This window comes from Diabrotica undecimpunctata, chromosome 9 (genome assembly GCF_040954645.1).
Source record: "Diabrotica undecimpunctata isolate CICGRU chromosome 9, icDiaUnde3, whole genome shotgun sequence".
In the NCBI taxonomy this organism is placed as follows: domain Eukaryota; kingdom Metazoa; phylum Arthropoda; class Insecta; order Coleoptera; family Chrysomelidae; genus Diabrotica; species Diabrotica undecimpunctata.
The window spans coordinates 117,363,614-117,389,777 of NC_092811.1; the positions used below are offsets into that span (position 1 = coordinate 117,363,614).

Genomic DNA, 26,164 nt, shown 5'->3' on the forward strand with positions numbered 1-26,164 from the left:
CGGTATATTCCGAGGCTGGTCCAAACCTAATCTCGACTATAATCCAATGTCAATCCAATATCAGTTCAATGTTGGTCTAAGTAAATCCATGTAATCCCAGGATTTTTCATGCCCTTAAGCTTTCAACTACCTCCTTTTTCTTCTATGGAATCTTTTTTCTTATTTTCTCAGGATCCGTTATTTCTATTTTGTTCTTCTTGTGAATCCTGCTTGATTTGTCTTCAGGTATGCTTTATTTTTGTTATCTGTTGCTTCTTGGTTTTTCTTGTCAAACCATTCATTTTTTTTTAACTGGTTTGATCATCCCCAATATTCCTGTTACCCTCTTAATCGTTATGTTTCTAGATTTTGTCCACAATTTCTCCACATTTTCTCTCAATTCCTTCATCCGTTTATCCCCTATACTCTCTATTAAAAGTTTCAATGCGAAGATGATCCACATTCAGATTCTTTATATATCACTATTTTTTATTATTGTTTTCAGAAATAAATTAAACAAGTTGTTGATAATTGGCCTCTTTGTCTTGGGCCTCTTTTAACTAAAAATTTTCTGATCCTAGCCCATTTCCCATGATTTAATTTTTGGTTCTGATAAAACAGTAAAGAGTTAGAGACATTCCTTGTCTCAAATTTTTAGTCACTGAAAATTTATCTGTGATTTGCCGCTGAGGGTTGTCGGTTTTCCAATGATTTGATAAGACATAATATATCATCGTTCGAAATCCACTTTGTACTTTAACTTATATATATCTACCGCAATTATTTCATTTATATATTCTTGTAATTCTTGGTAGTGACCTATCTTTGCTAAAGTGTTTACTTGATGGTTGTCATTTTATTATTATTGTACAAGATACTTCAAGACCTTTTCAGATCAGTTTATTTATTTTCTTTTTGACCTTCATATCTACATTTAAAACTTTGAAACGATTTCCATTAGAACTTTATAAGCCCTTTTACCAATGGGTATATCAATTTCTGCACGTTTAATTAACATTCCTAGAGCAAATATTCAGTTATAAAACAACTCTGGAGAATTAGGTCTCTGGGTCTATAGAGGGACTCACGTTCTTTAGACTAACCATAGATCCTTCGGAGTTTTCCAAAGAAAATTCCTAATAATTCTCCGCAACACCGCACGTTTTATGTATGACGTCACTTGCGCTCAACCCCCTTCGACGTCGTGACGTCACCGCGCCTCTGTGGATCGATCATAGTGTGCCAAGCGGTGCAGTACTTTGAGTAAAAACAGATAAATAGAGGTTGGGCGTCAGGGTTGTTGCCGAGGGTAACGCTAAGGGTGAACTGTCCTTCCTCAACATTTTAAAATATTTCGTTTGGGTGGGTTTTTCGGTAAATAGACTTACTTTAGGTTTTTAATTGGACTATTTTATGCTATATACAAACAAAAAGGAACTAAAATAAAAATATTATATTTCTGTTATATCAATTCTCTAACTATAATTTTCAAATTAAACGATAATTTAAGGAAGAAATCGACAAAAATCAACCTTTTGAATTTTCCTCAATTCAAGGAAAAAAGAAGATCCCACGGATTCACAGATGATGATCTCAAGACAGTTCTCACCAAAAAAATTTCGACAGTGTTAAGCTATTTAAAAGACATTAAGTTATTCAATTTTATTTAATGTAATATTTCATGTATTTGTTATATCCACTAATAACCCTGCGCGGTTGATGTGATTTTGTGTTTAAATAAAAAAAAAATAAAAAAAAACAAACAAAAAAAAAATAATAAAAAAAAACCTTTTCTGAATAAAAAAAATTATTTAAAAATTCCTTTATAAAATGTATATTACATTAAAAATATAGTATATAATTTTAATATATACCTTTTATAAAGTAATTTATAAATAAACTTTTGTGATACATGGTATACAGCCAGATACAGGAATTTAGTTTCCCTGTGGATCTTTTCTGAATCATTAAATAGTTATTTTAAAGCAATAAACTAACAGAAATTCAAAGAGCAGTAAAACTCTTAAAAAAAGGAAAAGCCCAGGGATTAATAAAGTACCTTCTATAATCTTAAAAGAATCGCGACGCAAAGGACTCACTTTTATAAACTTTTATAATGTAATATTTTTAATACAATTATTTGACTAAACTACTGGCCCAAACAATACGCTCAAATAATTTTAATATTAATACCAGGAAAGACATAAATCAAATCACATCTTTCACATAAATCGATCAATATTATCTAAGGTATTAGACTCATATTACAAAAAATAAATATGGTTCTACCCACCTTACTTACTTTACTTTATCGTGTCCAGACATGTCATTCATAAAATTTCGGTCCAGTATCGGGCTACGTCGGTTCCATCTTTGTTCTTCTTCTTCAAGTGCCATCTCCGCGGCGGAGGTCGGCAATCATCATAGCTACTCGGACTTTTGAGACGGCTGCTCTGAAAAGTTCATTTGATGTACATCCGTACCACTCTCTCAGGTTGCGCAGCCATGACATTCTACGCCTCCCTATGCTTCTCTTTCCTTGGATCTTTCCCTGCATAATCAGTTGGAGCAAGGTGTATTTCTCTCCACATGTAATATGTCCGAGATATTCTAATTTTCTTGTTTTTATTGTATTTAAAATTTCCATTTCTTTGTTCATCCTTCCCAGAACCTCTTTGTTTGCGACGTGTTATGTCCATGATATTTTCAGAATTCTTCTGTACACCCACAGCTCAAATGATTCCAGTTCTTTGTTGGCGAGCCACAAATCTTCGAGTATACATCGATGAGGACAGTTTCTTTATGTAAGAAGATGTTCCATATTCTGTGTTTCTCCACAGTCACAGTTCACATCATCTCGGTCTATTTTTCCCCATTTTGCCATGTTTGATTTTACTGGAACGATCCCCGTTCTTATCCTATTCATACTTTTCCACGTTTTAAAGTCTAGAGACTGGCCGGTATATTGAACCTGGGGAAGAGGAAAATACTCAGGTGGTTCATCCTGCACTGTTTTAAGGAAGCTTTTCCTGGATTTTAGACTCTTTCGTGGTGTTCGAGCTTTGTATAGGGCATACCGCTCGTCCGCGATCTGTTCAATCTTCTCTATGTGCTCTGCAACGCCTCTGCGTGTTGACTGTTCTGCAAAACCCGCTGCTTTATGTAGATTTGAGAGTGGCGTTGGTTTCATGCACCCCGTTACTATCCTGCATGTCTCATTTGGCGCAGTATCAACTTGTTTGGTGTGGGCAGATCTGCCCCAAACGGGGCACGCATACTCAGCAGTTGAGAAACACAGTGCCTGTGCCGTTGTTCTTAAAACGCCAGGACGTGCGCCCCATTTACTTCCCGTTAGCTTTCTGAGTATGCTGTTCCTAGTTGTTACTTTCCCTCTCCTTTTTATGCAATGTTGTCTGTAGGTGAGGGACCGGTCCAGAGTTACTCCAAGATATATAGGTTGGTTTGTATGTTCTAATGTTTTACCATTGCACTCAATTTAGAGTTTTCGCTTGGCTTCCTTTGCGCAAAGGTGGAAAGCGCAGACTTGGGTTTTAGAGGGATTGGGTCTCAGGTAATTCTTCAGGTAGTACGCTGTCATTGTTTTTAAGGCAGTTTTCAGTTTCTTCTCCACTTCTTCAAAACCATTTCCTTGAGCACATATTGCAAGATTGTCAGCATAGAGGAAGTGCTGGGTTTCGGTCGGCGTAGGTTGGTCGTTTGTGTATGTATTGAAGAACATTAGTGCTAAAACACTTCCTTGTGGGAGGCCGTTTTTTTTAACTCTTTAACTACTTACTTTAGCCTCCATCACAACGAAAAAACGTCTGTTTTGCAGTAAGGAATATAGGACCTTACCCAGATGGTGGTCATTGAGAGTGTAGTATAATTTGCGGAACAATGTTTTGTGCCTTACTGTGTCATAGGCTGCTATCAAATCTACGAAAGCAGAAAGCCCCTGCTATAAGTTTTTTCAAAGCCCTCTTCAATGTGTTCTGTTAGTGCCAGGACTTGATCGGTGCAAGATTTGCCAGGTCTGAATCCTCCTTGTTGTGGGATGAGGTGCTTGTCGACATTTTTTTTTATTCTGGCGAGCACGAGTCTCTCGTTTAGTTTGAAAAAGTAACACAACAGTGAAATAGGTCTGTAGCTACTGCGATTTTCTGGGTCCTTTCCTGGTTTTAACAAGGCTATTACTTTAGATTCCCTCCATGATTTTGGAATTTCGCAGGCTTTGTAGCACGTGTTATAAAGTTGCAAGATCCAATTTTTTGCTCCTTGGCCTAGAGGCTTTATTTGTTCACTGTATAATATATCGTCCATACCAGTGTTCTTAGTAGTTCTTCCATTTATAAGGAGTTGAGCAGCGACTTGGTTTGCTGTAATCTTGCAAGCTGGTTTATGTTCTTTTGGAACACCGCTAAGTTTGTTTACAAGGTTCCATGCTATTTTGCTGTTATGTGTCATGTCCATTTTTTGTAGGGTGTCAATCCACTTTTCTTGTCTGGCTTGACTTAGCTGTTGGAGTAGTACTGCTCCGCAGTCAACCGTTTATTGGCTAAAAGGGTCAGTGGAATAGAAAGTTTCGTATGTTCTCATTAGTTCTTTGGACTCGCTGGACATCCCGGGAACATATCGTTGTCGACATATTCTGGGGATATATATGGGGATACTTTTGGTTCCAGACGAAGCAGCTCAAAATCTAGCATGTCTGCATACTTTTGCCAGTTTGCCTTTTGAAGTTAAATCTCCTTCTGAGTGGAATAGCTTATGGTCTGACAATTGGAAAGATATTTATACCAATTGGTCTATGCTGAGTTTTCTACCCACCGACTAATTAGTTTATTTATACTAATTCGGCTTTAAGCAAGGCCATTCAACAATTTAGGAAATACAGAGCATAAATCAATCAATCAAAACAAAACAAGTCCTGCCCATCGATATTCTTGGACGTTAGCTATGCCTTTAAAAAGATTTGGCATGATGAACTCGTTTTTAAAATATATATTTTATAATATATATTTTATAATAAATATATATTATAAAATATATATTTTATAATAAATATTATTTTTTAATTTTTCCCCATCTTAACCATATATGGAGCAGCATCCGATAAGAAAATCAGAAATTTATTTAATGGAATGGCATCTGACAAAAAGAAGTTTGTCAAAGTATCTTGAATGCATCGTGTAACGGTCAAATTGTTGGCTTTTTCAAGCTGTTTTGAAAATAGTAAAAATGAGTTTCCTGGACCATGTTCCTATAGTGCGCCAATTAGCAAATGAACCATATATCTTCCACAGATGTCTGTAGTTTCGTCCACAATAACATAAAAGTAATTATCACGTATGACTTCCCGTATTTGTATCATTGTTGTTTTATATACAGAGTCGACACTTGATTTCCTTAACGTGGATTCATCCGGGATATTAAACTTGCAATACTTTTCCAAAAATGATCTCAGATTAACGGTATTTAATTTTTTTAATGGAATGTTAGAAACCATCATCGCTTTGTACAGATCTTCATTAAATTGTGTTTAGTTAAAAGTTTTTCAATGATTGTTGACTTTTTTTCCCATTTCTAATCCTTTTTATATTTGCAGTATGATTCTGTTTTCCCATGGTGACGCACGTGAAGGTTTGTATCGACGTTGTATCGATGTATGTTTATAAATACGCGAAGTAAAAATTAACAAAATGCAAACTTTTGTTTTATTGAAAGTTACTTACAATTTTTTAACATACCGCGCAGAATACATTTTCACCTTCCATTTGAAGTTCTGCCTACGGTTTAATCCACAGCACATGTAATTTCACTTTGGGCATTTTCTTAACAATTTATTAAACATGTTTACACTAACTAAAAGCAGCGCTGAACTGAAGTCCAGAAAAGCAACACTGTCTGCTTGATGTTTAGGTGGGTGTACGATCGACGACAGCGTTTGTCATCGGTCACGATTCGTTCCGGGAGCTGTAAGTCTATTCAAATTATAAATGTTCATTTTATGAATGTTGCTGGTTAATCCCAGGCTTCACATCCAAGTCCAGGTCCACTCAATTTGCGGAGATTAGGAATTGTTTAGTGCTTAGGTAAATAGTACCTAGAAAGAAACGGACCGGCCCTGTATAATTACATCCTAATGGTTTTCGGGTGTTTCATTGCAGAGTAAAATGACGAAAATATGTATTTAAAAATATATGTATTTACCACTTAAATATGCACTTGTTTCAAAATCTATAAATGTAAAATACATGTAAAAATATGTAACTTACATATAATCCGCGGCCCAGTTATCAGTATAATTAGTGAACGTATCTCCTCGTGATTTAAGCTATTTCGTTTAAAATCTCCCGATGCTCAGTCAATTACTCTTTTATTAAAAGACGTAAATAAGTACACGGGGAATAAGACGTACCACAGTTCAGCTTTTTTCGCATTAGTTAAGCATTTGACAAAATATCGCACATAAGATTTCAAAGCCGTTTGAGCAAACATCGGATTACCCTTAAAATTTGTCCCTGTTACTTCTATGTCATCTTTGGATAAAGAAAAGGTTGGGTTGTGTGGAGGGAATGTCTTGAACTGAACTTTCCTTTCCCCATTGGCCTCCAAATTCAGAAAGTAGGTGACATTGTAGGATTATTATTTGGAGAACTGGGCGTTTTTAGTATTTATATGAATGACATTTGGACATAAATACCTTTCTATGTATGTTAATGCGAATACGTTGAAATAAATGTAAGAATTTTAAGCAATTGTGTTATAATATTTTACCAAAAATTTTACATTAGGTATAACCTGTGAATAAAGATTTTATAATCGGTTTTGGTATTACATATTGTTTTTTTCCATTAGCTACTACTACAATGGAAAACATTTTAAAAATATCTGCTGAGTGATATGTTGATTTATAAAGGCTATATTTTAAAATTTAAAAAATAAAAGATTAGGGAAAAAACCAATGAAAGAAAAAATCAAAATAGGAAGTTCTGAGTTTGAAGAAGTAGAATACTTCAAATACCTAGGAGTTACAATAAGTAAATCCGGAGAAAGGAAATCCGAAATAAAAGAAAAAATATTAGCAGCGAATAAAGCTTATTTTGCAAACAAAAGATTACTTAAAAGCAAAACACTGACTAAAAAAAGTAAGATGAGCATTTATAACACCATAATTAGGCCAATATTATTATACGCAGGAGAAACAATGACGATGGTTAAAAAAGATGAAGAAGACTTAAGAATAGCAGAGAGAAAGATTATGAGAACCATACTAGGACCAATCAGAACAGAACAAAATGAATATAGAATGCAGAAATTAAGGAAGAACTTAAGGAAGACATCGTAATTAAAATAAAGCAATGCAGAGTTAGATGGTTAGGTCACATTTGGCGAGCAGGCGATGGGGCAGTGACATACGCAATGATAGAATGGAATCCAGGAGGAAGAAAGAGAAGGGGAAGACCGAGATCAAAGTGGCTGCAAGAAGTTGAAGAAGACCTCCAAAGCGCAGGAGTCAGAGAATGGAGACGAAGAACTAGAGACAGGAAAAAATGGAGAGATATTGTCAAGAAGATAAGATAAACAAAAAAGACTGATCCACTTAAGAAATAGGATCTAGAAAGCATTTGCGGTTTAAACCCACACTGGGGTGTATAGCCATTATATATATATATATATATATATATATATATATATATATATATATATATATATATATATATATATATATATATATATATATATATATATATATATATATATATATATATATTAAAATATACAGTGTGACTCAAAAAAGTATGAAATGTATCAAACTTATGTTTTTCTTAAGGCGGGTACACATATGCGAGCAGAACTGTTCGCGAACCGTTTGTGAACGCTATATTCGTTAATTTGTACGACGGGACGAACCGCTAGCGAGCTGTTCGTTCGTTGCTCGTCAGGAACCACAGCATGTCGGTTTTTGGGACGAACACAAAGAATGTTCGCAGAACTATAAATTGTGTCTATAAATTGTTTCTGCTAAGTGTGCGATGATATCATTCGGTTAAACAAAATTGCTGAACGAGCGCGGCTTATCTAAGTAGCGAGAGAAATTAATAACAGATAATGTAAACAAAATACCGAAATGTTTAGAATAACGAAGTAAATTAATTCATGGTTTGTTATTAGATAGTTAGGGTATTGGATAGCCTGAACATAAACATATTTTCGACGAACTCTTCGCGAACAGCTCACGAGCAGTTCGCAAACAGTTCGGCTCGCATATGTGTACCCACCTTTACTAGAGGCCCGATACTTTACTGTATTTAAAGATTGTACCCTATTGATTTACAACTTTTATTTATTTGTATATTTGCTTTTACATCAATTTAGAGACTAATTCTAAAACTAAAAGGCTGAGTATATCTCTCTCCAATTACGCTGTAGCTTAAGTCGGACCCTGTCTTCCCCCAGCATCCGCCTCCAAGCATCCCTTTCCATTGCTGCTCTCCAGTTATCCACCCTCAATATCTCTTTACCATCGGTTCTCACTACGTGTATCCACCTTTTAATTGGTCTTCCTAATGGCCGATGTCCCACTATAGTTCCACTAAGGGACTAGGTGTTTTATTATTATCCGTTCTTATGAGGTGACCTGCACAGTGCAATCTTTGTATTTTTGCATAATTTGCTATAGAGGGTTCTTTGTAATATTAATATGACTGGTGGTTGAATATACGAGTATGCGTCTATATTCGTTGTTAGAAAGTTTATTTCTTTACTGTCACAACCATGATTTTCGTTTGATACTAGACAGTGTAGCCTACACTCAACTACACTCGACAGTGCTACATTAGAAAACAAAGGAGCAGACCTATTATACAATAAAGTGGTATTGAAAAAACATAAATTTACAGCTACAAACTAAAAATTAAATTTTTATTGATATTTTAAAGTAATTACTATTTAAATGGGAATAAGCCACAATTAAAGGTTAAAGTACGTTTATTGACGTTTCAATTTCCACTTCGGTTTGATTTCCGAACTTTGATTTGATTTTAAGAACGATTTCCGAAGTGGAAATTGAAACTTCAATAAACGTACTTTAGCCTTTAATTGTGGCTTATTCCCATTTAAATATTAATTTTTATTGCTTGGATCGTTGATAATAAAACTCCATTTGCACAACAAGGTATTAGCAGAATTTTCATTGTGTAATGTGCGCCTTACAGTAGCCTATGGCAGTGTGAAAAGAACTGCATTATACAATGCAATGGTAGTCTTTGGAATCCCACCTTAGTTAGTTAAGTTGACCCAAATAACAATGCAAAACATAAGCTCATGTGTTAGAATTGAAGGAGAAAACTCTACGTTCTTTGACATTAATAATGGTCTAAGACAGGAGGACGCGCTGGCGTATCTCCTCTTTAATATTGCTTTGGAAAAGGCAATCAGACAATTAAATATTAGAATGAATGGAACTATTTTTAATAGATCGACGCAAATTCTCGTATCCGCTGATGATATAGTTATAGTGGGCAGAAGTATGAGAGACTTGGTGCAGTGTTTACAAGGCTTGCGGAGGTGGCAAGTGAATTAGGACTTGTGGTAAACGAGGAAAAAACCAAATATATGTTGGTTTCTAAAAACCTCCAAAATATCCAAGAGACAATTCAAATTAACAACCATACCTTTGAGCAAGTCAAGGAATTCACATATCTTGGATCGCTAGTAAATGCAACAAACATGACAAGCGACGAAATAAAAAGACGCATAGCAATAGCAAACAGAACTGGTTACGGTCTCCAAAAATATTTAAAAAATAAAAATATAAAACGTGCAGTAAAGCTCAATATATAAAAGACTTTAATAAGACTGGTTTTAATATATGGGGCTGAAACGTAGACCTAATCTCAAAATCGTGAAAGACTTCTTGTTATTTTTGAGAAAAAATTTCTCAGAAAGATTTTTGGGGCCATAAATAAAAATGGGCTATGGCGTGGAAGATACAACTTTGAACTATATCAATTATACACCGATTCAGATATTGTGAAATTCGTTAAAGTGCAGAGACTTAGATGGGCTGGACACATTGCTAGGATGTCAGATTACGAAAACACGAAGAGATTAACATTTTCAAAACCAGAGGACACAAGAAGTAGAGGACGATCACGAAGGAGATGGATTGATGATGTGGAAGAATACCTACAGATTCTAAGGATCAGAAGATGGAGGGAAGTTGCCAGGAATCGACAGATGTGGCGACTTCTTTGTGAGCAGGTCAAGATCCACAACGGATTGTCGAACCACTTATGATAATGAATGTGTGCATTGGATAAATGTCTCGTTACTAAGTAAAATCAGCTTCATCTTCTCTACAAAGATTGTTTATTATATCAGTTCGACTGCTGTTCATCGGAGGAGTACCAATCCGATGAAAAAAAAAATGATAACTTCCCATTTTTATAGAAATATTTCTATGTCCGGCTAGATTCGAGTTTTCACATTTAGTAAGTTAACGCTTTTACCACAGTGGTATCGAGACGTTAAGGTTGTCGAGAATCTTATCTTGTTGAGTCTACCATTTAATGTTGGTTTCATCAGAGACAAAGATGAAATTTTTGTTGCGTTAACGTAACTACCTTTTGATGATTTATTGCTCTTATTGAAATAACATCTGATTGTTCATCTACAATATCCTCTGCCATATAATTAAATAGTACACCAGAAGACAAAACTATCATTTTAGTGTAATATTGCAACAGCTTTTTTTCTGCTATACACTTTATAATACAGTATACTCCCTCTATAACGAACACGGTTATTACGAGGTTTCGCTTATAACGAGGTACATTAGATGTCCCGTGAAATTTCTGTTGAACTATAACCCTCTATAGCGAGGTAAATTTGCTTATAACGAGAGAAAATAGAAAGAGAGAGAAACTTCTTTACAATAAATACAACTGTTTCACATCTTTAGAAAATATGATAGATAGAATGATACTGGACAATAGTAAAGCAGTCAAAATAGTTTATGTTATCCTTCAAAATGCAGTTTATACATTATGTAGTTGGAAAACAATGTAAGTACAGATTTTTTGTTTTAACGTAAGTATATCATTGACAATAAAAGTAAACAACTTTTTTTCAAGAACGCCACTCAAACAATATTTATTAGTATCTTATATATTGCTCCGAATGGCTTCACTATATGAAGTTAATGATTTAGAAATCTACATATTCATATACAGTGTACAGTACAGTATTCATGTATGTATGTATGCACTGTATTATTGTTGTCTGATATAACGAGATTCGCTTATAACGAGGTAATTAGTCTGTCATTTTAGTTCTAGTTATGCAGGGAGTCTACTGTAATATTTTTTTAAAAACTATTATTTACGAATTTATATGATGAGGAAATATCAGAATTTTACAAACAAATAAGCAACCTTATAAGAGATATACCGAGACATGAACTCCTTATAGTCATGGGAGATTTTATTGCTAAAATAGGTAACGGCAAAGAAGGGCAACATATTGGTGCTTGAGAGAAAAATTAAGGAGGAGAAACAATGAGTATCTTTGCAGCTGAACATGACTTAATCGGGCTAAACACATTTTACAAACTTCCACCTAGATACCTGTATACGGGGAAATCACCTAAAGACAACGGAGAACACGTTATTGTAAAAAATCAAATATATTATATACTTAATAACAAAAGATATCGAAATAGTTTCAACAGTATTAAAGCCTACCCAGTTGCTGATATTTAATCTGACCACAATCCTTTAGTGGGCTTGTATAGAATCAAGTTAAAGAAAACACGCGGAAAAACTGTAAAAAACATGACATGAGAAAACTAAAATGTAGTGAAGTAAAAGAAATAGTCAGTAAAACAATAAATAGAAAAATCAAAGAAATCGATAATACAACGGAAAGCACAGAAGAGAAAGAAGAATCCCTTAATAAAACGATAGACGATATTAAAGACAATTTTATGAAGAACGAAGAAGATAAGAATAAGACATGGATCACGACAGAGATTCTGAAGCTGATGGAAGAAAAAAGGAAAAACAAGAACAATAACTCTATGTATAAAACATTACAACGAGATATACAGAGAAAGATCAGAGAAGCCAAACAGAAAGAACTGGAGAAAAAATGCCAAGAAATCAAAATTTTACAAAGTAAATACGACGACTTCAGCGTGCATAAAAAGGTAAGAGAAACTACAGGCAAATGTAAATACAGAAGAGTTAGTAAACTTGTTAATGACAACGGAGAGGTAATCGTGGACAAAAAGAGTATTGATAATACCTAGAAAAATTACATACGAAATTTATTTTTTGATGAGAGGGAGAACCAGTCCCCAATACCTACGGAAACAGAACCACCTATACTAGTGGCAGAAATAAGAGCAGCTATAATATGACTAAAAGAAGGGAGAGCTCCAGGACCAGACGGAGTACAGCCTGAATTTCTTAAACTTCTTGATGATGAAGAATACTATGTAAAATCTTCAATAATATCTATAACACAGGGAATATTGCAAAAGATTGGCTAGTTTCAGAATTTATTACGTTACCAAAGAAACAGGGAGCGAAAAATTACGAAGAATACAGGCTAATAATTCTAATGAACCATACACTAAAACTTTTTCTTAAAATTATTTATCGCAGAATATACAAGCTATGTGAAGAGAGAATACAAGACACACAGTTTGGATTCATGAAAGGTGTAGGTACGAGAGATGCACTGTTTAGTCTACAGGTATTATTCCAAAGATGCAGAGATATGACTTGCGATATCTACACCTGCTTTGTGGACTACCAAAAAGCATTTGCCACAGTTCAACACCGAAAAATGATGAATGTTCTAACAAAAACCCAAATAGATGATAAAGAACCAATCAGCCACAATAAGAACAAATCTTGGAGATGAACCGACGGAAGCGATCCAGATTCTGCGAGGCGTTAGACAAGGATGTATACTTTCACCTATATTATTCAACCTATATTCAGAGGAAATATTTAGTGAAGCCTTGGAAAATTGCAAAGATGGGAATCCTTTTAAATGGAGAACGCCTAAACAACATTCATTTACGCAGATGACACCGTTATTTTTGCAGACAGTTTAAAAAGTTTACAGCAACTAATAAACAAAGTAAATGAAGTGAGAGATTTGGATTACAAGTAAACATATCAAAAACTAAATTTATGATCATCATCAAAAATAAAATTAGAGACGCCTAACTGCTTATCAAGAATACACCAGTGGACCGAATAAAACAGTTTACCTATCTTGGAACAACAGTAAACGAACAATGGGATCACTCACAAGAAGTAAAATGTAGAATAGAGAAGGCTAGGAGTGCATTCAACAACATGGTCAAACTCTTTAAAAGCCACAACTTTAATCTGGAGATAAAAGTAAGACTCATACAATGTTATATCTTCTCGATATTATACTACGGAGTTGAATCCTAAACAGTCACTGAAGCGATGGAGAAAAAACTTGAAGCTTTTGAGATGTGGCTGTACAGAAGAATCCTAAGGATATCATGGACGGACAAGATACCCAACGAGACTGTACGACGAAGAATGGGGAAAGAAAGAGAAGTGATGTATACGATTAAAAGGAGAAAGTTAGAATATCTCGCACACATAATGATAAACGGCACTAAATACAGATTACTGAAAATAATCCTTCAAGGCAAAGTATTCGGAAAGCGAGGAATTGGAAGAAGAAGAATATCATGGTTAAAAAACCTGAGGAAAGTGGTTCTCCACAACAACAACTAATATATTTAAAGCATCAGTTAATAAAATAATTATAGCCAGAATGATCGCCAATATTCGAAACGAATAGACACCAAAAGGAGAAGATTTAAGAATTTGTTTAAAAATAAAGCAGCAGCTGAGAATATTGTAGTTTTTTGTGTACATTCCAGTTTGATACTACCTATTGTAAAAAAGTTTACACGTTTATCTCCCGGATGGGGGGAGGGGTGGAATCATGTAGCTGAGATACTTTTTAATAAAAATGTTAATTAGCACTTTTTGCATATAATAATCCACAGTTTCTTAAAAACAACGCTTGAATCGACAAGCGATTTTCAGTGTTAGTTCCGCGCGCGAAATCACGCCGGTCGCTCAAATTATTTAAAATATTTTTTTGTATGGCGTGCATATTCTTAATAAACCAAGCCCCCCCCCCCCATACGAGGATAATGTGTATCTGAAATGTCTTTCAAAAATTTTATTTCTTAGCAAACTGCTTCAAACAATTTTCACACTTACAAGGATTTTCTCGAATTTTTCTGAATAAAATGTAGTCTGCTTGGTATCGATTATAAATATCGATTCTTCTCATACTTCTCGAAAATCTGTTCTCGCTCGTCATTCTTCATTCTTCTTCAGAGGTTATGTATAATTTGACTTGTTTATTTTTCAATTTTTGTATAAGCATGAAATGGATTCAGAATCTGCAGCATCTTCCACTGTAACCAATTTTCCATCGAAGGTCAATAATTTTGCTGTAATAGTGAATGGTGAACACACCGATATAGCATTAACAACATTTACAAACTATCAAAATTTGATAATTACTCAATTTGAAAAAATTGGAAACTTTTACCAAGTTAAAGTAGACCAGCCAGCAAACGGGCTAACTGTATCAGAAAAGGTGTACAATATTAAACAGATACTAGGAGCCGAAAATGTACATGCGGAAGTTGCAGTTAGATATTTAACAGAAAAATTGAGCATACAAAAACCCTTGCTAGTTTGTTTAAGCCTAAAAGACTATAGTAGACGTAGCTTAGATATTATTATAGAATCAATTGTAAATCACAAGTAAATTATGGCTTTGGAAAGAATTAAAAAAGCTGAAAGCTTCTATGGCCAGGTGGTTATAGGACCTCCTGGTTCAGGAAAAACAACATACTGTGGAAAAGTTTATGCGTTTTACAAAGAAAAGTTAAATAGGAAAGTAGAAATTGTCAATTTAGATCCAGCTAATGAAAACATGGGTTACAGTCCGAAAATAGACATCATGCAGTTAGTAACAGTAGAGGATGTCATGACAGAACTTAGATTAGGACCTAATGGAGCTCTAATGTATTGTATGGAATACCTTCAAGAAAACTTTGACTGGCTTCTTAGCAAATTAAGCAAAATTAAAGACAGTTATTTAATTTTTGACATGCCTGGTCAAGTTGAGTTGTACACACATCATACTGCAATCAAAGAAATTTTTGGACGTTTAGAAAAATTAGGATATCATTTGTGCGCAGTGCATTTGGTCGATTCCCATTATTGCTCGGATCCTCCCAAATTTATTTCTACTCTGTTGCTATCCCTATCTACAATGCTGCAAATTGGGCTTCCTCATGTGAATGTATTAAGCAAAGTATGTAGTATTTTTTATATATTCTAATATAGTAATTTTTAAAATTTATTGTAAGTTATCGTAAACTAGAACTTAGAAATGGATAGATAGATACAATATTGTGCATAATCATTGTCATGGCATTAGGCAGAATTTAATGGTTAGGTAAATTGCTGACCTCTTATTTATTAAGTATAATATTGGAAATTACTTATTATTTAAATATAAATTTTACAGTCACATCTAATTACATGTTTTCCAAAACTGTAGTAATCTTACTAAATGGTTTTTAGGCAGATCTTCTGAAGAAAAATGCATCAAAGCTTGACTTCGGTTTAGACTTTTATACAGATGTGATGGATTTGGAATATTTACTAGAACTTCTAGATGATGGCCCTTTTACAAAAAAGTATAAGAAGCTAAATGCAGCTCTTGTGGATATTATACAAGAGTACAGTTTGGTTGGGTTTGTGCTATTGAATGTGAAATCAGATAAAAGTTTGCTGGAATTGAAAAGTGCTGTTGATAAGGTAAGGCTTATATTCAAACTATTATTGTTGTATATTTGCTCATTTTATCAACCTGATAGTATAATTGACAGTTTGCTGTTAAATAACATTATGTCCTATAAAATGACACTAACTTTCTTAGCTTCTTATTTTGTCTGTTGACACCTAAAAGAGTATAGTCCGGGGTATGGCGGTTTTCAGCTCAGAATTCTTTTATATGAGGATTTGCTTGAAATTTTGACAGTAGGTAGAAACTAGCTCAAAGATCAAAATCTATTCTATGCCAATATGGGCTTTTTCTCTGAGGGTGGAAAAAATTTATCAAAAAAATACCATGCTAGTAGCTAGAATAGTGGATTTTCAAACAAAACTGTACTTTAGAGATTTTTTGAAAAGTCAATATTTTTGGAGTTATTTGTGACTGAAAGGTCAGAAATTACATATCAAAAAAGCATTTTTGCAAAAGAGCGGTTTTTTGCTAATAACTTCAAAAATGTAGATTTTATCGGGAAAACTGTTTCAATACAAAATTAAGCTTATAAAACAAAGAGATTCCTTTATTACTGTAAACTTAATATTAACAAAGTTATGGCTGTTCGAAAGTAGATTTTTATTCATTGAATACAAAGTTTTTCATGGAAAACTTGTAGAAACTTTTTAAGGAACTTAACAAATGCTTTACAATGACTACTGGTAAAAGTGATTTGCATGAAAATTAAGGTAAGTTATAACTAAAGTCCGCTTATATTTTTTGTTATGCAGAAAGTAACAAACTCACCCCCACCAAAACCACCCTGGTTGAAACTATTAGTTGTTCATTCACAATTTACTTCATTTATATATAAACATTACATTCTAGAAGTTTAATTTATTTAAAATGTTTATTTTTTAAAAAATCTGATTTTAAAGTGAAGACATTATTTTCGGTATTTCTCAAAAAATACCATTTTTTTTTTTTCAAAATAACAACTAAAAAAGATACAGAACAAATACTAGAATATAAACAAACAGTTTTTTTTTACTGAAGATTTTGATTTTCTTTTATTTCTATAGACTAAAAATTAAATGAGATATGATTGTATAATCATCAAGCTCTTTTAGCGCAAACGTTTTTAAAACGAAGGGCTTGAAAAAATTTAATATACACCATTTTTTAGTTTATTTTAAAAGCTACAATGTTTTTCTGATAAAATCTAAATGTTTGGAGTTATTCGGGAAATATCTTCAAAAACATGCTTTTTTGACATTTCTGAATTCTAATTTCTGAATTTTCTGTCACGAATAACTCCAAAAAAATTGACTTTTCAAAAAAACTTTACAGTACCGTTTTGTCTTAAAATCACTTTTTTTTCTCTATATGTTTTTTTTTTGATAAATCTTTTCCATCCCTGAGTTGAGGTGGTAACTACCCCCAGAGGAAAAGCACATATTGATATAGGGTAGGATTTTGATCTTTGAACTATTTTTTACCACTGTCCAAATTTGAAGCAAATCCATACCTATAAAAAAAAATTCAGAGGTTTTTTGACTATTTTTACCTTCATATCCTCGAATAATATAGTGACACATCATGTAGTGATCACTAGGATCATGTATTTCCATCCTTCTTTGTCTTAGGATGCTAGGGAAGCTTTATGTAGACTAAGATCAATAATGCATCTGACTTGATACACCTAGCCCATCGTTTCTTAACCTTTTTCAGTCCCAGATCCCTAGAAAATCAAGCACAATTTCAAGGACCCCCTTAATAAAAAAAAAATCGGTTGCCTGTAAAGTCGGTTTTACGGGCGAAGATTTTACGTGACAACGTCTTTTTCTCGGTAGAATATTTATTGATATGAATATTATTAAATTGCACAATAGGAACAAGGAATTGAATGAAAATAAGAATTGCACAAATTTTAACTATAGAAATATATTTTGTTTACTAAAACATTGTACATGTAAACTTAAACTTAACTAATTTCTATTTGAGTGATTTTGTTGAGGATAGGACGATGATAGGAGAAATATGAAATGAAAGGAAGTGTTTCTGCTGTAATGTGTCTTGAACGCCAAGAACGCTCGAGAAAGACAGAGACACAAGCACGGAAGCACGCACCGATTCAACGCGCCTAATTCTCTAGTGCTGCGCGCGCAGCGGACCGATCATGTTTGAGTGGGAGAGAAACGCAAGGCATTCGCCGGTCCGGCGGGCCTCTCTCTCGTTCGGTGACTCACTGTAACAGACGTGAGCGGGCGTTACACTTTTTCATGAATGACTCCGAGCCACAACCTAATTTAAGACGTTGTCACGTCAAAAAACAATTAAATTGGGACAATTTATTGTCCCTTTCATTTTCTTCGGAATCGTTTGGCTTTAACCCGCGTTTCATTGTCACAATTACACTAAAAACATAATACTTATCTATAAAGTTATCTACACTTCAACGCAACACAGTGCAAAATAATGCGTGTAAACAAAACACACTACTAATAAAATTAATGTAAACAATAATTTCAATCCTTAAACTAAAAGAACAGATTACAGGACCATGGATCATTGACTGGATAATTCGAATGCATATATTTTTGCAGCGTAAGTGATTCGCCGTTCTGGGAAACTGAAATCAGCGTTCGAACGATCCTTTGCATTAATTTGACTAAGCAACGTGTCGCGATCACACAGTTCGTTTCGTAAACACTAGACAGCATTATTCATAGGGCCATTCGAACGATAGAGTCATAGAATGTGATTTTATCAATCACGGGTCTTCGAAAAGATTCGATCTTTGTGAACGGATCGTTTGTGACCTTTTCATCACTATTCGCTTTGTATGTTGTTTTTTTTTTTCCAGTGATCGCTGACATTTAGATAAGACCGTGGACCTCCTAACACATGCTCGCGCACCCCCAGGGGTCCGGGGACCACAGGTTAAGAATCGCTGACCTAGCACTAGCCTATGGAAGTCATTCTTCACAGTCATTTGCTATTTATTTTACCTTTTAGGATAAGTTTTTCTAGGTTTCTGTTCTTTGTGTTGTGTGTTTTAAGTATCTTGAGATAAAACTAATTTATTTTTGTTGACAGTCTTGTGTCAACCTTTACTTACCTTATAATTGAAATATTGGTGCCATGTTTTGTGTATGATATTCTCATTGTTTTTCTATAAGCCCACATTTCAAAGGCATTCATTTTTCTTTCGTTGGTGACCTTTAACATAAATGTCTCATATGTATATGTGGTAATAGGAAAGATTAATGTGTTTAATAATTTGAATTTACTTTGTTGGGATATTCACGTTTTTCCATATACCAGTTAGTCGTCTTTTAGAACTTTTAATTTTAATTTTTCCAATATATCCAAACCTATTATTTTATAATTAATTAGACCGTTGTTCTTTTGCTTTTATGAAAATACTGTATGAGCTGATTGATATAAAGAATTTTAATTGCTTGATTTTTTTAGGCCAATGGCTATATCTATGGGAGTGGTGAAGAAAGAAGTATACAAGCACTTTTGTCCTGTGCTGTTGGAGCCAGAACTGAAAGTGAAAGATTTGATGTTGATTATATGTAAACATGTAGTAAAATTTCAGATTTATAAGCTACTTTTGTAATTTCTCTTTGAAGTAAAAACATATTTTAAGTCAAAAGATAGTGATGTATTATTGTGTATGTTGGTGCTATAATAAATAGTAGGTACATTGAATGGCAAATAAGACAAATGTTCTGAATTGAGTACCTTAAAAAAAATTTTGTTTGCAGGAGAGCATAAAGACAAGATACATTCCATCCATCCAATGGCGCTACAGCCCAAATCGGGCCTTGGCCTCCTTCAACAGGCTTCTCCAACCATCTCTATTTACCGCTGTTCTTTTCCATGAATGCGTTCCCAGGCAGTTCCTGGCATCCTCATCGACTTCATCTTCCCATCTCTTTTTAGGTCTTCCAACAGGTCTTTTTCCCTGCATTCTTGCATTTAATAATTTTCTGGGGATTCTATTCTCATGCATGCGGACCACGTGACCTGCCCATCGTAATCTCTGCAGTTTAGTATGTTGTGCTAGAGGTTGTTCGCTATATTGCTCGTATATTTCTCTATTGTACCTAATTCGCCAGTTGTTGTTTTCACTTATTGGGCCCAGGATCCTACGTAATATTTTTCTTTCAAACACATCTAATGCATTGGCAGATTTCTGTGTCACCACCCATGTTTCGCAACCATAACTTACTATGGGCCTGATTATTGTTTTATAGACCCGGAGTTTTGTTTTCCGGTGTACGTCTCGCGATTTGAATATGTGGCCCATCGCGAAATAGGCTTTATTTGCCAGCACAAGCCTTCTATTTATTTCCGGTTCTTCTTCATTGCTTGCGACCAGATCCATTCCTAGGTATGTGAATCTATTTACATGTTCTATATCGTCAATAAAGTGTTGTTGCACCGGTCTATTTGATCTGGTTTGTATGAGTAGTTTTGTTTTATTTGTATTTATTGCTAGCCCTACTGCTTCTGCACTCTGTTTCAACTCAACGTAGGTTTCTTCCGCTGCATTCATTGTTCTGCTCATTAAAATACATACATATTATAATACATTAAACACTGCAATACATTAAAATTGGTTAATGTCAGTGTGTTTAGGAGGGGCATTGAATCACTGCACCTAGTAATCTTCATTCTTCACTCTTCATTTGATTTAGGTGAGTGCCAGGAAAGTTTGTGAACAAAATGGATGTCCGGGAGATGAAAATTGCATTTTGTGCATAAGGAAAATACATTTCCAAAGTGCATAGGAAATGAAAAATTTGGAACTCAGAAAATATCGAAGGGAATGAGTTTAATTGTGCTACTCGGACATTTTCAGGGTTGCTGGACATGAATATCGTGGCAGTGGTGTTCTTCAAGCTAACTGGTGCCTGGGGTTAGGGTGTATCTTGTCTCCTGGAGTTTTATGTTACTTTCATTAAAAATCAGTCTCAAGTCATTACTTAAAGGTTTTCAAGGTCACTGAAAATAAATAGGATTGGTGGCAGTTATAGCTGAGTACAATAACTTACTAATAATGGTCCTCGTAACGAAAAAGCAGATCAATTTGCAAAAAGAGGATCAAACGAATCAAATGAACTGGCTGTAAATCTGGGAATACCAAAGGCTGCAGTTCGTAGAGGACTGGATCAAAGAGAGTCATAAGCGATATTGGGAGAGAATCACAAAACAAACACATGGAAAAATCTTCATTGGTGGACCATGTAGAAAAAGAACAGAGGAACTGCCTCACATGGGCGGGAACAAATTGAGAGCAGTAACAGGAATGTTGGCTGGGCTTGCACCAGTAAGAGAATTCCTGCAAAAAATAGGCATTTACAATGGAGACCTTAACTGCAGACTCTGTGGTAAGGAATAGAAACTATAAAACATGTATTATGTGACTGCAAGGAACTGGACTGTTAAAAATAAAAATGTAAAACCAAGATGAGACCCTGGTATATTTAGGACACACCAAGCAGAAGACCTGTACAAAAATTCTAGACTGGGTGTAAGAAGCAACAATGGACAGCAAACACTCTCTTTGTCAACCATTTTCCATCCACTCTTGAATGTAGGTCTCTCCCAATTGCTTCCATCTTTCTCTATCTTGCACCAATCTAATCCACTGTTTGCCTGCCACTGCTCTTATGTCATCTACCCATCTTTTTTGAGGTCTTCCCATGCTTCTTGTTGTCATCCTAGGTCTCCATTCTAGAATTCTCTGTGTCCACCTGTTGTCATTATATCAGACTATGTGATCTGCCCAGCGCCACTTCATTTTTGTAATTTCTTCCACAATATCCCTAATCTTCGTTCTATGTATTATCTCAGTGTTTCTAATCTTGTCTCTCAGTGATATTCCAAGCATGATTCGTTCCATTGCTCTTTGTGTTGTGTCTAATTTTTTAGCAGATTTTTTGGTAAGGGCTACTGTCTCCAAGCCGTAGGTACAAACTGGTAGTATGCATGTGTTATACACCTTTTTCTTTAAGTTTACAGGAATGGAGATGTTTTTCAAGATATATGCTGGTTTGCCAAAAGCGCCCAATGTCAGTTGTGTTCTTCTTTTAATTTCAGCATCTTGATTTGGTTTTCCCAGTTTGATGACATGACCTAGATATACATAATGTTCAATATTTTCTATGGTATGATTTTGTATTGTTATATTTGTCTAGTCTCGGCTCAGTATTTTTGTTTTGTTCTTTGTTGTAGTTAATTTTTAATCCTACCGCTCCTGAAACTGCATTCAATTGTTGTAACATATCATTTAGTTCCTGGACATTATCGGCTATTAAAACTATGTTATCTGCGACAATAAACACAATAAGCTTTAACTTCAGTGATAAAAGAGATCTTTTTGATCAGACGGACTGAGGGAGAAAAAATGGTCATCGCAGATCAAAATTCGGCAGGGGAACAGAAAACAAGCACAGCGGGACCTCCCACATCATAAACCAGTGAAATCGCTGTCTACTAAACATACACAAAAACTTTTTTTTTTATTTAACACTTTCATTCTTAATTTGTATTCCTCTCATTATGTAAGATACTTTATTAATTATTATAGGGATATATTTTGTTGTATTGTTTCAAAATAATAAGACCTAGATATACTGTGTACTACACTGCTAATTGAGCATTATTTTTGTAATGCGATACAAGGTCTGGAAATACAAGACACCAGTGACCCATGCCACACTTGATAGAAAATGTGACCAGAATCTACATGTCTACAAATTATTTGTATTGTGCATTAATTCAGTTTATGTCAAATCACAGTTGTAGTGGGAGTTTTTTCTAATTATAGAATGTGTCTTGGGAGAAAATTAATAGAACTAGCACAATCTTAACTAACAGATTTTGTATGAACATTGGTTTTTATGTTGCTGTGTGTTAACTGCATATGACATTCTGATTGGAAACACCTGTCTCAGTTTTTATGGGTGCATTCAATGGAAACAATACGGACCTTTGTCCTCAGCTCTGTATCTATTAAATTATTTACATACCTGTTTTTTCTCGAGTCCTGATCATAGATTGGGTTGCTGCCACCTATATTATTGTTTCAAAATAATGTAACAAAACAACTTGGTATATATCAACACAAAGTCACAATATCTAGTGAATTATTCACTTGTACTACTAAATACTCATTTTGAAATTCCCAGTAACATTTGAGAGCTCTAAATACCAAAGAAAAACTGTAAGTAGATGTTTTATTAGCAGTTATATGCTTTTTGCCTATTTCCTCATTATATGCTGAAGATTTTTTTGTATTTTGTTTTTGATAGAATTATAAATTTCTGTCAAAACACTTTGTTTACTTATTGTCATATTCTCACCAGACGTTTATCAAATTATGTGAACATATTTCTTGTTATGGTCGACTCAGCCTGAATAAAAATGAGTACCTTGGGTAAAACCAGGGGTAATAATAGACGGTTGAAGCGTAACACTGGCCATGTTACCTTCCTTGTATACCGTAGGCCCTAGATATAGCAGACTACCCTGCTATACTCCCAAAGCCGCGACAGCGGTATAAAACGGGAGACTATTATATTTCTTGTTATGGTCTAAGGACCATGTCTATATTATAAATGGAATTTAGCCATATTAATTAGGGATAAAAATTTAATTAGGTGACAGTTAAAACTTTTTACGGAAACAAGAAAGGCAACAATGCCCAAATTTTAGTTAAAAAATAATACAAATTTTTATTATTTTATTACAAACACATTAACTAGAGATAAATATAATTTTTATATGGAATTAGATGACATGAATTCTATTTTGCTGGAGGCTTGGCTTTCTGTTTCTCAAGTTGGGCTCTGAAATACAAAAATAATATTAGAAATTTATTTTAATATTTTCTTAGGCTATCAAATATAAAATCTAACTATGATTAAAGCTTATTTAAGCTTATGAAAGTGTACATTATCACAAAATAAAAAAAGATGGTGCAATTTTTGTTATTATTTGGAATTAACAGCTTATTTACCACTGTATTAGTTACGTTTAACCTAAAATATCAACAAGTTACCTTTTTTTTCTATAGGGTAATGTTTTAGAGTATTTTTTACTTACATTATTTGTAAATACCTTTGATTTGTGGTTTATTTCTTTGACAAAAATTTTAGAAGTAGTAGTCTTATTTCTCTAGAAAATTATTGGAATGCATTTCTTAAAACCATAGTATCTACAAAGAATATAAAGCGTCTATATTCTTTGGTATCTATTTTTGTTTTTTCTCTGCATCTGATATAATTATTTTCTCTAAAACTCTCATTTATATATGCTTTCAAGGCTTAATTCTTCTTCCTAACGTGCCTTATTAAGCCCACTTGACGTTGGCGATTCACATGACAAGACTCTGACTGTCTTAAGCTATTCTGAACAGTTGTTCAACTCTCCACATTCCAATGGTTAAATAGGAACATTAAATTAGCTAGATAGTCAGTATATGTCCAACTTAAAACTTTTACAGTCATTTTAGATATACCACTTCTTTAACCGACCAGATTATTATCCACATAACAAGTAACTGTATATATCGAAAGTTCTACATTTGTTGGTTTTTTTCGTTTAGCTATTTAGGATAATAATTAATAGAGGACCTACCTTAACTGTTTGTTGAAATCATCTTCAACGTTATCGTCTTCCCAGTTATCCTCCCATACACTAATATCCTGTTCGTCCTTTTCTTTGCCGGACCAATCTAAAACAAAGAAAATGCTAAAATAAGCAAATCATTCAACATAACCTCGTTTTGTATTTTTTACCTTCAACGGGAAATTCTTCAAATTCGTCATCCTCTTCCAAAACTCCAAGATCTAGTTTGGCTTTGTCAGTCATTTTAAGAATTATTTGTGAGTATTTAAAATCTTAAGAAGGTATTTAGATCTCTAAGCGGAACAATTATTAGATATTTTAAGCAAAGATTTTAGTTGTTGAAATTGAAAACTAAAACAGAATTTAGTTGTCAGTTGTCGGAGTTGTCAGTAGTCAAAAATATACCGGCAGCAGCATCTGTGGATAAAATAAGAAACTTCACATACTGAAATTCAAGTCTAGTTTATCCGTTGTCTCATAGAGGTCCAATTATTAAAATAAATAAATAAATAAAAATTTAACTAACCATTTTAGCGCACAGTTGAGAAATAATATAAGAAATTACATAAGATCCATAAAGATTAAGTAAAAAATCGTATTTTTCCAGACCCCTCATGCTTTCATTGTAAATTCTAATTGACTCTGATCTCGAAACTTGTACATATCTTTTTTATTCTTGTCCCATCTGATCTACTGTCTTTTATCGTTTGCAACAAAGTTGGAACCAACTTTATATTACTGCTTTATTGTCGTAAGTCCAGAACCATATGATCAGAGAGGTTCTGAATATACCTAAGTAGATATTTCCCATTAAGGTACATATTTAAGCAGAACAAAAGAGAATTTTAAGAACAAGGGACGAAAAAGCACAGGTTATTTTCAACGATTTCAGCAACCATCCGAGTAGACTATTAAGAGAGTTGAGAGACTACGACGAAAACCAAAGGTCAATACTAGGCGGCCCAAACAGCAGTAAGCTGGATATAGAGAAGACCCAGAAGAATAGTGGAGAAATGATACGCAGAAACAGAAGACCTAAAAAAATCCCTATTCTTATATTTTATTTCCTATCTATCTACACAGCCCTCTAACCCCCAACCCGAAAGAGAATTCTCAGCCTCAAACCAATGCAACAAATCTGTCACAAATAGAGTCTAAGGAAGCTTCCAGGAATTGGAAAATAAATGCGGAAGAAGGACAAACATAAGAAGAAAAAAACGCCTGAAAATTGCTAAAAGTAACGATGAAAGGCCTGGTTGTTCATAGATGACCAACAGCCAAACACAGCATCTTCGTTCGTAACATCTCCGAACGATATCACGTTCATACCAAAAGAAACTCGAGTAACAAGAGAAAACCGACAAAGAAAAGGAAGGTCACCAAAAAACTCATAAGCAACTCTAAAACAAATTAAACTAAGAGTAAAAACATACAAAAAATCAAGAAAGGAAGAAAGAGGAAGAAAAAGAAGAAACTCAATCCGATGAAGGATGGATAATGTACCGACAATGCTGTGATTGGGCACACTATTCCTGTGCTGGAGAAGAAGACGAGGATGATGAAGCAACACATCTTTGTACTAGGTGTGAAACTTAAGTTTTGTTCAAAATAATGTAACAATTTATTTTTATAATACATTGCACTAAACTTTACTTAGTTCTTCTTCTTTTGGCAT

General features: G+C 34.1%; 2 protein-coding genes across 2 annotated transcripts; both read left to right on the forward strand.

The window, feature by feature from the left end:
- The first annotated feature begins 14,367 nt into the window (after window positions 1-14,367).
- LOC140450622 (GPN-loop GTPase 2-like) lies at window positions 14,368-19,504 on the forward strand. Its single transcript, XM_072544281.1, has 3 exons — window positions 14,368-15,381; window positions 15,654-15,890; window positions 19,318-19,504. The coding sequence occupies exons 1-3, from the start codon at window positions 14,833-14,835 to the stop codon at window positions 19,426-19,428; spliced, it is 897 nt and encodes a 298-aa protein (XP_072400382.1). The 5' UTR covers window positions 14,368-14,832; the 3' UTR covers window positions 19,429-19,504.
- On the forward strand, window positions 14,443-14,829 carry LOC140451285 (uncharacterized). The gene has a single exon (XM_072545027.1). It carries the CDS (start codon window positions 14,443-14,445, stop codon window positions 14,827-14,829), a length of 387 nt encoding a protein of 128 aa, XP_072401128.1.
- Window positions 19,505-26,164: the final 6,660 nt, after the last annotated feature.

What these genes read in the sequence shown, in the direction of transcription:
- LOC140451285 (XM_072545027.1), top strand. Translation starts at nt 14,443, where the DNA reads ATGGATTCAGAATCTGCAGCATCTTCCACTGTAACCAATTTTCCATCG.
- LOC140450622 (XM_072544281.1), top strand. Translation starts at nt 14,833, where the DNA reads ATGGCTTTGGAAAGAATTAAAAAAGCTGAAAGCTTCTATGGCCAGGTG. An exon ending in ATGTGAATGTATTAAGCAAA is followed by an intron (nt 15,382 to 15,653) that starts GTATGTAGTATT and finishes AATGGTTTTTAG; the next exon opens with GCAGATCTTCTGAAGAAAAA. An exon ending in TGAAAAGTGCTGTTGATAAG is followed by an intron (nt 15,891 to 19,317) that starts GTAAGGCTTATA and finishes TGATTTTTTTAG; the next exon opens with GCCAATGGCTATATCTATGG.